Source organism: Vespa velutina, chromosome 13, assembly GCF_912470025.1.
Source record: "Vespa velutina chromosome 13, iVesVel2.1, whole genome shotgun sequence".
Classification (NCBI taxonomy): Eukaryota; Metazoa; Arthropoda; class Insecta; order Hymenoptera; family Vespidae; genus Vespa; species Vespa velutina.
The window spans coordinates 424,332-438,435 of record NC_062200.1 but is presented as its reverse complement, the minus strand read 5'-3'; the positions used below and the strand labels follow the sequence as shown (position 1 = coordinate 438,435).

The 14,104-nt window shown below is 42.8% G+C and overlaps 1 protein-coding gene across 4 annotated transcripts in view; it reads left to right on the top strand.

Annotated features, from left to right (window-relative positions):
• LOC124953784 (protein phosphatase Slingshot) overlaps positions 1–14,104 on the top strand; it is a 68,580-nt gene that overhangs the window by 27,545 nt on the left and 26,931 nt on the right. For 3 of the 4 annotated variants that reach the window (XM_047505672.1, XM_047505673.1, XM_047505674.1), the window contains one exon: positions 6,016–6,175. In XM_047505672.1, coding sequence (XP_047361628.1) covers positions 6,016–6,175 — 160 coding nt within the window. Of the gene's footprint in view, positions 1–4,148; positions 4,706–6,015; positions 6,176–14,104 lie in introns of those variants that run through there. The other variant, XM_047505675.1, reaches the window with a different exon arrangement.

The window sequence follows — 14,104 nt, the reverse complement described above, 5'->3', positions numbered from 1 at the left end:
TAACGGCCCGAGTATATATACCGTGCGAAATGAGAAAGGATCTTCGAGAACGTACGTTCACGGTTCGACGCGGACGCGATTTTCTTCTCGCCACGAAAAGAAAAGATCCGCCACCGCACCGTAGCGCGGACTTTTTTTTTATTTTCTCGTCGTCTTATTATTACGTTCGTCGTATCGTGTCCGAAGGGGAAAGAGAGAGAGAGAGAGAGAGAGAGAGAGAGAGAGAGAGAAAAAGACATTCTCTTCGTTTTCCTTCGTGTGGCGACGATGACGATGGCTCGTTATTAAGCAAGTTAGGACCATCGTCTCATTTTCGCGAAAGATCTCTCTCGAGTAACGTGAGAATCTACGATGTCGCTGTGAAAAGGCACGGAGATGAAAAGAAAGAGAAAATGTCGGAACCATAAATATAATCCTTACGAAGAAAGTTTGTTGCGGAAAGAGAATACGAGCCCTCCTCCTCTTAGTCAGTCTTTTAGTCGAGAGAGTCGATCTTCTTAGTTTCGTGTTCTCGCAAGATCGACCATAACGAAAAGTTAGCACGAAGAAGCAGAAAGGCATTTCCGGCTATCCCGACTTCTATTCCTCTCACCGTTTCTCTTTTTACTGGCACAAGATCGAACACTTTCGTTGATTTCGAAGAATTTCTTAGAATCGAATTATACCATCTATCAGACGAATAACGAGAGAACAATATGCAAATCTCTGTGTAATAGAAAGTATAAATAATACCTCTCGAGGATAGTATCTTTACTAGTTTTATGCGAAAAAAAGAATTTTAATTAACGCATTAAAAAAACGTATGTAGATCAATTCCATCATCATCATCATCATCATCATCGACTCATTTATTAATTACACATCGTTCAGTAGGTTCAGACGAGCGTAACGTAAACAAAGTTTCGAACTGTCGAGGAGGAGAATATCGATAAATTAGACAAGAGATATCTCATCTCCCACACTTATCGCGTTAGCGAGCGATGCTCGCTTTAAGCATCGCCATTTTCCCTTCTTCTTCTTCGTGGTTCTTCTATAAACGAAGATAGAAGCGCAATACACAGAGCTGCGCGCGCGCGCCGAAAGAGACTTGGACATTAATGTTTCTGGAACGCGGATATACGTACGTACACGCGTTTGAACTCACGGAACCCACCGGTTTTCTTATCTTCCTTCTAGAACCGATACCGAGTTAATGACCGTTGTTCGTGCGCGAATTCATTCTCTTTCTCTCTCTCTCTCTCTCTCTCTCTCTCTCTCTCTTCTCAGATTCAGCAGCGGACAATAACCCCCAGCTCGATAAATAATATGGCCTTTTATCCTTTCTTCTTTCTGCATTCCGAGTCAACGTTACGATCGATCGAAAACGATCAAAGTTAGAAATTTCTTTCCTTCTCAATTTCCTGATGGATTTGGGTTATACGCGCTGTGTCCTGTACGTTATATGATATAGAGGGATAAAGAGAGATGATTGTTACGGTTGCACGCACGAGAAGAGATGGGAATCGCCATGACAAAAGCGTCTCTGCTGGGTGGTACCGGTACGTGACACACTTTAAGATTATGCTCTACGTCTCCCTTGTAAAATTTCCAAGACGAAAGTTTGTTCCCTATATCTCGTTGTGTCATTTAACGCGTATATTTGTTTGTTTGTTTGTTTGTTTGTTTTTTTCTTTTTTTGTTTTTCTCTCTTTTAACTTGGAAAAGAAAAAGAAAGACCAAAAAAAAAAAAAAGAAATAAAAGGCGAGAAACATTGAGATGACGAAACGATAGCTATGCTCTTGGTCGAAAGTTCCGTGTTGTGAAAGTCATGAAGTTTTATTATCGCGCATGTCACGGGTTAATCACTCCTATCGATGGTAATTACTCTTACGAGGAAAGAGTAAGAGAGAACGAGATGGCGGATATTTTACGCGAGGGGTGCGATAAAGTGGTGACATGCGAAAAACGCATGCGTTTATTAGTATACGCGTTCACGCGATCACTGGACTAGCACGTGCGTTAAATCTGCCGTAAAGTTACTTTTTTTCCTATTCAAACGTCAGGAGTTTATTCGCATTTATTCTTGCTTATTTTTCTTTGCTTCGTAGTATAACGTTAGTATAATTTGATAGATACTTGGCATGTACCGACAAAAGCTATCTTTAACGCGTCTCTATAGAGACATATTTTTTTTCTTTTTCTTCTTCTCTCTTTTATTTTTTTTCCTGCTCTTTTTCTACTTTTTTCTTCTTTCTTTCTTTCTTTTTTCTTTTTTTCTTTTTTCTTTTTTTCTTGATCGAATGAATCTTCGAAAGTCGGAATATTGCGTATATGTGTGCTTACTTATGCGATAAGATCTATCGCATATTATGTCGAATGACGTCATTCCCGAGAGAATCATTGCATATTCGTCGAGTTCGAGGGTAGAAGGAGATTTTGATTGGCCGGTCACGTTCGTTCGGATTTTATGGACTCTTAACGGAGATGGGCACTTTGCGAGGAGGCCGGGTCAGTCCTATCTTCTCTTTCTTTTTTCCTTTCTTTCTCGTCTTCCTTTATCCCAACAACGATCCGGCATATTCGGCGCCAGTCCAATTTGCGAGCGCTGACCGCGATAAACATTTTTTTTTACCTTTTCTTCCTCCCCTCCTTCATCCTCTTTCTCTTATCCTTCTTCTTTGCCTTGTCTCAACGGATTGGGATCGTTCGCCATGGTCGACTCTCTTTAAAATTCAAACTCATGAATAATAAAGCATGAATAAAAGAGGGGCAAAAGAAAACCGGACGGATTTGATCGGATCCGTGAAAAAAAATCTGTTCCTTTGTCTTATTTCATTGAGATAATGAAGATTTAATTCGTTTGAATATTTCGTAGAGGTTGGCGTGTAACACTTGAAATGTTTGAAATCGATTTAAGAAGGCAAGATTTATCGTTCGACTGCGCAACAATTTACAAGAGATATAACTCACAATCAGACGATTTCCGATAGTGAGATCGGCAGCCTCGACTTCTCCTCTATCTATCTCTTTCTTCTCGTCTCCCTCTCTTGCTATAAAAGTAACACATTTGTCCCAGTTAGGAAAAAGAAAACGTTTCTTTACGAGCATCATTCACGAGCAAACTATTTATCTCTCTCTCTCTCTCTCTCTCTCTCTCTCTCTCTCTCTCTCTCTCTCTCTCTCTCTCTCTCTCTTTCTTTTACAGGTCTCGCGCAGCAGTACGCCTGATTTTAACCTGCGGAAACATGCGAGGCAAGCATTACACGTTGTGCACCGGTGTAAAGCGAGTTATGCTTATTGTCGTACGTGCGATCTTAATTGAAAGTCCATTTTTCTTTTTCTCTCTCGTACGTGTACTTGTAAAGCGCAGCGTCTTCTCGAAGAGAAAAGAGCTAACGGAATAGAATCATCGTTCTGTCTATGCTCGTTATGTCATCGTTTTTACGCGGACTTGAAGAGCTACGAGAGAGGGGGAAGAAAGAGGGGGAGACACGTGTCGCCTCGTTGAACGACACGTTTCTTTTCTTAGAGAGTCGTTTAGAAGTCGAGAGAGACACAAAGAGAGAGACAGAGATGCAATATCAAAGTTTTACGCATTCAACGATAATGTCTCTTCTCGGATAAGTGCACTCTCGTGCACTCGTTATCCGTGGACACGTTAGAGAGAGAGAGAGAGAGAGAGAGAGAGAGAGAAAGAGAGTTTCTTCTCTCGTCTAAACTCCTTCTCTCATTCTCTGTCTATACGCGATTTCGAGGGAGTTCTGACGCGTGTTAAACTAAATTTAAACGGGATTTATACGACGGTTTTCGCGTTTCGTGGCTCGCATCGTTGACGTGTATTATCTTTGAAGATAGAGAGAGAGAGAGAGAGAGAGAGAGAGCGCGCCATTTATCTCGTTCTTGAATCTACACGTAGAGAAAATTAGAGAACGATCTCGACATTGTCGGATTCTATTCCACCAGTAGAGGCAACACTTTCTTTTTAACCAAAATTTGTTTCTTTTCCCGTCACTTTTCCTTTGTAAATGTTGTAAACGCATGTAATAACAAGAAGAACCGTCGGTCCCACCGCGCGCTAATAATACGGCCGAGCGATGCCAGCGAACGTGTTCGCTTGAATGCGCCCACGCATCGTCGTTTCGTTTCTAGCTTAAATCCCAGGATGATTTTAGTATCCCGACGGTTCTCGATCTAATCGCACGCGTACGAGACGCGATATCGCCTCTAAATCGTTCTCTCCTCTCTATCCCGACTTGGATTCGATTCCCTTTAAGTGCGATAACGACGCGCACACACCCACGAAGGAGATCACAATAGGAGATCATATTTTTCACGTCACCCCGAATCATAATTTATATCATCTCTCGCGACGCGTTATCCTTCTCCTTACGAAGATAACGATAACGATAACGATAACGATAACGGTAACGATAACGAATATCTTTGATCGTTCTTTCGTCCTTAATTCTCGATACGCATAATCGTAAACATATTTTTCTTCGTTCATCTTTTGCCCCTTTTATTCCCTTCCCGACGGAGTTCTCTATATAGACCGTCGAGATATTTCCGAAAGTGTAGGAAAGAGAGAGAGAGAGAGGAGAGATTTTGGCCGATATATAGGGCAATCTTTTTCGAGCTCGCCATTACGGAGAAACCTGCGGAAGATACCCCTGCAGCATCGAAAGCAGGGGTCCCAGCTATTTGCCTGAACGGCTACGTGGACAGGTAGGAATCCCTTTGTGCGTTGGACGGACAAGAAGGAGATTCGAGAAACTGCTACTCCTCTCTTTGCCCGTTCAATCCTTTTCAACGTTTCTTAAGTGCGCGCTCGTCTCCTCAATGGCGAGTCCTTACAAGGACATCTACTTGAAAAGAAAGAGAAGAGAAAAGAACATTTTCTTTACGTATTCTCTTGACGGATGTTGCCGCGTACGTAGGAGTGCATACGCTGAATCCAAAGCGACTCGTTAGAAACGTTTCTAAGGTCTCTTCCGTGGATACGTGTACCTTTTCTCGTGCCAACTCGCGTTCCTTAATTATCTCGCGAGCTCCGACTGGCTCTTATAGTCTCGAAGGTCAAGACCCCCGTAGGTCATGTGAAAATTTTTAATGTCCAATTAGAGATGGGGATAAGATCCAGATCGGTTTGCGGAATTTGCCTATCGAGTCGAATCGATAATACAAAGTGCTTTCGATCGATCTCTTCGACTAGCGTAAATTACGATTGATTAGCGATCAATTAGTGGATTTTTATCAACGAAACAAACGAGGATCGTTCGTTCGCACCTTGATCTTTATCGGCCACTCCGCCGAGGAACGTAAGCAGAGAGACGCATCTTTACGCTTATCGTGTGAGAAAAAGACAGACAGAGTGAGAGAGAGATAGAGAGCGGAAGGGGGAGGGGGAGGAGAGAGGGGTGGATTGAAAGGTGAATCATGCAATGCTTCCGAGATTTATCCTCGCTATTTCGTGCGACGATAGTCTTATCTCTCTGAATTTTACGTTTACGATCGCAACGATCGATCGATTTATCATCGTATCGATAAATAGAAAGAGTCATAATTCACAATTATTTCATTGATTATGATTTAGATGTTGTTTAATTTCCTGACGATGCGACGAGTAATCGTCAGGAAAAACAACCAATATTTTCGATAACGAGCGTTATGACGATTGGCAATTCTTCTACGTTATATAAGAACACTCGCGACGATACGATTACTACACTGGTTCCCGATTTTCTTAGGACTTTAGCACAGACTCGCCGTCTCGTTTTCTTCGCGTGCAATCAGTCAAAAGTATGTCGTAAATCACGGTGAAAGTCTGCGGAGGTTGCTTTTCTGCAAACGCACGTGTATGTGCGCGTACACGTATATATGCACACACACACACACACACACACACACATACGCGCCCGCGTGTATGTATATATATATATATATATGTATGTATATATAAGGAGAAGTCGAAATCTCTATTCGTTCGCGTCTCTCTTCATTTTGTTGACGAGAAATTTGTCACTTTTTTGTTACAGCCTGAGCGAATGTTACTTCGCAGGGAAAGGAGCGGCCCTCGTTTTACCACCGAACGAAAGGGCCCGACCCTCGAGGAGAGTATCCGCGGCAGGATGCGATATTCAGCAACACTTGCAGTCCATGTTTTATCTCTTGAGACCCGAGGAAACTCTGAAGATGGTGAGTCTCTTCGAGTCGAGAACGATTCGACCGAGAGAAATTTTCCTAAGCGTGCTTTCTTAACCGACGGCGGGATAAACGTGGGAAACATCGATACCTTGAAATACGTTACGATGCAAATATATGTCATCGCCAATTCCGTGAAATTCCGTGAATTTGGCAATGATCGTTCCTTCGTCGTATTTATCACAAAAGATAGAACGTTTGACGCGCGTCGTCCTAAGTACGTGGCACTCTTCGCGATCGAACGATATACTTGCGCAATTCGCGGCTAAAGTTACGGTGTAATTTCGCTAGATATCTTTTATGTCTCTACGCGTATACATGTAGTCTCGACGTGCAATAACGACGACGTTGTTTTCTCGAGATCGTAACCGCCACGTGCATCTCATATTCCTCGAGGGGGAAATTGGCAAGCGCGACGGTACGTCTCTTTGGCCGTCGCTCCTGTTTGATACATCGCTGCCGATATCATCGTATTATATAGTCTTTGCATAAGGAATTCAGAAATTATATAGGCCGAATCGTTTAACTATATTTCGCTTGACGTTGCCAAAATGAAAAAAGAAAGATGGAGGAGTTGCCGGAAGCGACGTAAACACCCGTTAGGTATTCGCGATATAACGATCTTATACCGAGAAAAGAAGGGATCTTTTCTCAATTTTGTTCGTCGACGCTCTTTGTTCGTCGCCAATACCGATAAATTCCATTCGCGATTGTTTCAAAACGATTTCGAACACGAGCAAGCTCATCGACCTGGAATTTTTCACGTGGGTTCGTCGTCTGTCCGAAGAAGTGGGCTAAAGGCGACTCGTATGTGTGTACGGGTTCGTCGAGGAAGGCGACGCAACGAGGTCGCGGCCGATGAGAAACGAGTACTTCCGTTCGTGCTTCGCGAATAAACATGAGACGTCGACGACGACGTCGACGACGACGACGACGACGATAACCGATTTTCTTTTTTACTAACGACTCCTACACGTCGCATCTTTGGACTTTCGAAAGGAATAAAAAGAACGGGACGACTGACGACGGAGGAAGAAAGTCCTACTTGCCTGGAGTTGACCTTGACACAAGTTCGTTCGCGGTATATACATGCATATATATATATATATATATATATGTGTGTGTGTGTGTGTATGTATGTATGTACACAGACGCGCACACATGTACATGTATTCGCGAAATAATGGAGGCTTCTCGCGAGTTTAAGCCTCGAGCCATTTGAAGTTTGCCGCCCTTCGTGCTTTCTTTTCTTTCGTCTTTTCTTTTTCTTTTTTCTTCTAGCTTTTACTATCGTATCACAGAAATTGTTAGGTAGTTCATCATCCGAGATGGTCGATCGAGCGAGCACTCCACGAGATACGAACGCGAAACTGGTCCCTACAAGGACAACGAGGTAAGGGGGACGTACGATTCGCTACAGGTCGTTTCGACGACTGCTTTTCAGAAGGGGCCCCGTTACTTTTTATGTCTCGCACTTAAACTTACGACTCGAACGTACAACTTGCCCTCAGGCTGTTCCTTTTACGCGTAAAGTGTCAGCGACCTCGAAGACCATTAAACTCGCTTCTTGTTTATCCACTTCCGGTGCATAGTAGTCGTTTCGCTTCAAAGTCTTTCAAAAATTTTCATTAATTTCGAATCAACGATCGTACCTATATCTCTTTTTTTTTTTTTTTTACGATCTTTATGCAATTTCTTTTTTATTTTAGTTAGCATTTTGTAGATAGATTTAGCGTCGTTATAATGAAATAAAATAGATATCTCATCTTTCTGGGTCTAAGTCGGCAGAGAAAGATAGAGACAGACTTGTACCAACAATCGCGATAAATTATCTTTGCCCACGCGACTTTGCTTTTCCGAGATTTTATAGGGTCGCGATAAAACCGCTTAAACGCGTACCATATTTCGAGATTTCGAAAAAGAGAAATTGCTTGACCGTGACCCTCGAAATCAAATTAAATTCAACGAAATTACATAAGCGTAAGAAGATGTTCATTTATATCGATCGTTTCACTCGTTCGACGTGTCTTTTCGATTTCAAACGATTTGAGAGTCATATGAACGCCGCCTAACCGTCTAGATAGATAGATAGATAGAGATACATAGTGCGAGAGAGAGAGAGAGAGAGAAATGGAGGGGTAATTTCAATTTCGATGTTCGCCGATCGAAACTAGGCTACCGCGAGGCACTCGAAGGAGATAAAACGAGTTTTACGACTGGCTTCTGGCTACCTTCGTCTCTTTCTCGTACTCTCCGGTTAACCCTCTCCTCCTTCTCTTTTCTCTGTTCCATGCTCGACTTATCGTACGAGAGTACTGAACAGAGCAAGCCAGTAAAAGAGGCAGGTCGCCTCATGAAAATTCATTTTGTCTCCCTTGCGCCAGCACGCTCGACTTTCGACGAGGAATCGTAGAACGAAAGAAAATGTTGTCCTCCCCTTTGAAATGGCTTTTTTCTCTCCTTTGAATTCGACTTCGACTCGAATTCTAGCTTGGAAAGTTTTTAAATTGAATGATTTTAAGCAGAACTAGAAGGAACGTTTCTTTGTTCCTCCTTTGTGTTCGTTTGTATTTCAAATACTTCCTCGTGTCGTTCTTCAAACATCCTTTAGTCGGTGAGTCCGAGGTCGAGCAAAGTAGACACGCCGTAAATTTCCTTATCCGTGTAGCGAGCCGACTCCTATTTTATCCTATCTCGTATGCCGGCATTCGGCCAACCGAGTATATCCAGCTTCGTAACGCATATTCGTGATCCGGGCTCTCTCGTTCGTTGTAGAAAACCTTTGGAGAAAACGCGTTTCCTCCGTAGGAACCTGTTTTGACCTAAACGCGATGTTAAACGGCCTCTGATACCGAACGCCGACTTGTGGCTCCTCGATATCGAATCGTCTCGATTAATTACGCCGACCGATAAGACTCGCCTTATGGGACCTTCTTATCATCTCTCTTTTCCTCCCCCCCCCCCCCCCTCCCCCCTCTCTATTATTATTATTATATAGTTTTCGTTATCAAGTTTTTGTAATTTTTCAATGCACCTTCTTCTTATTTTTACTCGCTCGTTTCTTGTCTCTCGTGGAGAGGTAACTTATTCGATTTCGAAATCACGCTGGATTTATCGCAGGAAAGCGTAATTTATGCGTACAGCTTTTGATCCTCGGTAGGAACGAACAAAGTTTATCGGAGCATCGAGACTTCTTCGCTTTTCTTACGACTCCTCCTTCTATCCTCGCGTAGTCGTAAGCACGGTACCGTAAGTTTTAAATGCTTTTTCTTATCTAACGGCCGGATAGCACAAAGTGAACGTTCGCGTTTAACAAGCCGTACAACGCAAACTCGCGCGCACGCGCGCACCCAAGCTAGCACCATTTACTCTAACACACAAGGCTCGTGTATGGAATACACAGGCAATATTCCGATGGCTTTGCGCCTGTACCTGTTCACCTTCGCTCGAGCAGGATGCCGGGAATTCGCAAACGCACCTCACCGGAGACGTAATCGTTCGCAAATGCGACGGTAAAGTAATGCCAAGAGTTTTCGAGAAACGAGCACCAACGTATTTTCCTATCCATAATAGCTGGCTATTAATCGAATAGGACGTAGACCTTTCTAAAAGCATCGCTTCGAATTTCCTGCAAACTTCGATGTTTGTCCTTTCTCGAACAAAGGATAGAAGAAAGAGAACGCTCTCGAGAGTGTCTCCCTCCTCGTCGTCGAATGTTGCGTTCTAATGTAAGTCGTGGCATACTTTTGTCACGGTGAGGGAAACGTGACGTCGAAAATTGCTGGTGTCCGTTCCATGCTACACGTGACTTTGACAGCCACGTACAGTTCGAGAGAAAGAGACGGTCTCAATGATCACGCATTTCCATCTTTCCGTATTAATCTTTCTTCTTCTTTTCTCCTCTCACGTTCAGTCGCTTACGTAAAGTCCTTAAACAGAACGTTAACGGACGATTCCGCGGCAGAAAACGATGTAACCGGTCGACTTACGAGAGAGATTACAACGGTACACGCTCTCCCTTTCCTTTTGTCCCCGTTGCACACCGTACGACGATTTACATGGACGTTACGGTAAATTACAATTGCGTTTGGTAGCCGTAGACGCGACGTGTGTAACGTTATGAAACGAGAGCGAAACAGATAAATATACTACATCTACGTGCATGCTGCGTTTACGTACCTCTTATATTCCTGTGTGAGCTCCGTTGCTTTTTTTTTTTTTTTTTTCCTTTTTTTTCTTTCTCTCCTTCGTCTTTGCCTTTTTTCTTTTCGTTATTTCTTTTCTTTTTTTTGTTCCTTTCGCGTTTTAGGATCCGTTTTTTGGGAAACTTTCTATCTCCTTGCTAATCCATCACGGTTCGTATAGTCACGGTCGTTCTCGATCATTACGCGGGAGAGATTACGAAAGATTCCCCTTCAGCAATTTCGTTTCCTTTTTACCATTAGCAGGCTCTTGCGTACTTCCCCGAGAGATATTACGACAATATATGTACGGTATATCGTATCGAAAGTAATCGGTCATGGTCGACGATGAGTAAAGAAGAAGAAAAATATCATCTCCTTTTTCATTCCTCTTTGTTGTTGTTGTTGTTGTTGTTGTTGTTGCTGTTGCTGTTCTTCTTCTTCTTCTTCTTCTTCTTCTTCTTCTTCTTCTTCTTCTTCTTCTTCTTCTTCTTCGAGGAATGAAAAGATCGAGCGCTCTGGAATATTTCTTTGGGTAGGAGCGGGTAGGAAGAAAAAAAGAAAAAAAGAAAGGCTATGGATTTCTTCTGACCATTTCGTTTTCACGATTACTCGTGTATGCTAGTGTTTGCTTCCTTTGCGCAACGTAACACCGGGTGTCAAAATATGCGCGAGTTGCGCTTTCGCGTGACATAATCCCGTTGCAAAAAGTGATTGCGATTGCGCGAACAAGTGGTGTGCGTGAGAAAGAGAGAAAAGTATGGAAGATACGATCCAGGACGTGGGATCATGCTGCTTCGTGATTCAGGCTAGCTAACGAGCGAGAGAGAGATATAGCGAGAGTGAATCTCTTTCTAAAGAATGATCTTTGTAATTTCATTTAAAGAGGATTACTCTATTTTTAATATTTCGTAGATAGTAGGTACATCTTTTTTCCTTCTAATTTTTTTTTCTTTTTTTCTTTTTTTTCCCCTCCCCGGAATAAACCCAGTTCGTACCGCGGGACAATATGATCGAGTTCGATATATCGTATATACGTGTGTATATATAACGTAACTTTTACCGTGATTCAGTTGGCGGCACTTTCGCTGATACTCGCAAAAGTGAAATTTCCATCGACGTAAGAGGTGGACGACGATCACGCGCAACGGAGCATTTTCCTTCTCTATCACTCTCGTTCCTATAATCGTTTTAATAAGGAAGGAGAAGATTCGTTGAGATTTTCTGGGCTATCTCGGGCGCGATATACGATGTATAACACGCGTTTAAGGAACGCGTAAAACCACAACTGGTGCTGCCTACTGTACAGAAGGGAAACCTGCTCGAGAAGGAGGAAGGCTCCTCGACGGCAGTTCACGGATGTTTAGAACAGCTCCTTCCAGGGCATTCCGTTCCACCTGATCCACTTATTGCCTATCCGTAAAAACTCGTTGGTCAACCGGTGTTCCGGAGAAACGTGGGCGAGTAAGAAAAATGTTGAGAGAGAGGGAGAGGGAGAGAGAGAAACGCTCCTGAAAAGGACGATTAATAATAATTCCAGATATTTCTTAGTTCCGTCTTTAATTTTCTCTCTCTCTCTCTCTCCCCTTTTTGGAAAGTAACTCTCTTTAATCTTCAGTAATCAACGAATTGAAATTTAGCGGCACTTGCGTGCTGCATCGTTCGCGTGAGAAGAAGAAGAAGAAGAAGAAGAAGAAGAAGAAGAAGAAGAAGAAGAAGAAGAAGAAGAAAGCTTATCGTCGAACGCGCATCGTCGCTCGTTTATTCGAAGATAGGCATTCTCTCGAACGCTTTAATCGCGTTCCCAGAGATGAACGAAGGAAATTCGTAACGGTATTATTGTGTAATGACTAAGGCGAACGCGCGTGCACATTTAAAGAGTCCACGTGATTAATGCGAAAGACCACCAACGATATAGTGAGAGACTTTAGAGGCGACAAATTAATTGTTTCGATCGAATTGGCTGGAGGAGGCATTATTTAAAAATTACTCGATGAATCGCTTTCTCTAGCGATGGCCTTTTCTAAAGAACAACAGTCCCGTTATCAACCTCGAGAGATATTAAAGATGACTCTCGGAGGAATGTTCTAGCAACGAAGTGTATATTATTATAAGTTAGCCGGTAATAGAGGGTGATCCCGAAACGCGCGCGCTACTCGGCTTACTCGCGAGAATACAAGGAACGAGCGACATCCGATAAACTTGCTCCACTTTCGAAAGGGCCGCTACAGAACAAGTAGCTCCGCTCTCCTCGTATCCTTTCTTTCTCCGCTGCTCCTTAACCATCGTTGCGGCGGCCTCTCCACGCTTGGAAAACTGGTTCGAAACGAGCTAAGGAGTTAAGCCCGGGGTAGGAGGGGAAAGGGTTCACGCGACACCTTTCGACGTTCCAAAGAGAGTGGAACAATGGGCATACTTGGTCGAACGCCTGAAATATCCTCTCGTTTTCGTACTTTCCTCCTACTAACCGAGTAGATTCTTTACGATTGTCTTTTATCTTGCCCCGTCGTTTCAAACTGCTTTTTCAAACCAGTATTTAGTCGACTGGGATTTCGTTTTCATCGCGATGCGATTTGTAGATTTCGTCGTTTACGTTCGAACCCAAAGAAAATCTCACGAAAAGAAATCTCGACGAAGAGAAATACTATTTCGAATTGAAAATCAGTTTTGGTATAAAAGGACTAAGTTTATTCCTCTTCGATTTCTTTCGGATCGAAAACGGGCGGATGTCTGCGGTAAGCCAATCGCGTGAACGCCAACTCTTCGACATCGCTCTGCGTGTAATTGGATCGCCATGGGAAAGTTCAAAGCCCTTTCGAGTTCGACGAAAGACTCTTTTTCTTTTTTTCATCGAAGTTTAGCTATCAACGAAGACGACTGGCACTAGTTTGCCTTTTCTAATCGCGCGTTTTTTGTATAGCAAAAAACGATCGGACTAATCTCGCTGAGATTCGTGTTAAAAGGGAGACCTACAAGTGGATGGATGATGATGACGAATGGAGATACAAGAGTGCATTTTGTTAACGATCAAGGTCGAGAGTCTCGAGAGCAATCGCGCGTGATCGCCACAAGTGTACAACTTAAGAATTAAAATCAAATCACCTTTCATTTTTTAATCTCACATCGTTTCTATACGTACATATAACATTCTCGTTACGAAACAATGCAACTTTGCAACGATTTCTTCTTTCTACTTTTTCTCTTTCTCGGTAGCAATTTCGGTTTAAGCGTTTCTTGTAACAACAAACGAGTTCGCCTGGAGTACGTTGAACTCGGTCTTCTTACGAGAAAAGAATAATTTCACTTGGGATCTGAAAAATCGCGGCCTCGATGCGTCATTGTTTGCATTTCAGAGGGAGCCTCGAAGGAGGCTGCCTGTTTTTCGTCTTGCTTCTTGTCAAAAAAAAAAAAAAAAAAAAGAAAAAAGAAAAAAAAAAGAAAAAAGAAAAAAAAAGGAGAAAGAAAGAAGAGAATCTTTCCAGATCTACCTGAGTAGTCAACGAGCTCCGGCCGTGATTCACTTCCTTCCAGTGATTCGGCACAAAAATAACACGCAAATTCTCTCTCTCTCTCTCTCTCTCTCTCTCTCTCGACCAATTTAATTGTTTTTTAACGCCCAAAGTGTTCTCGATCTTCTAAAGAAACGCGTTTTTTACGAGAAAATAAAACTCTCTCTCTCTCTGCTTTGCTTGCATTGCTCTTCGAAAGGAGAGAGCCGCTCTCGAGAGAACGCATAGGATCC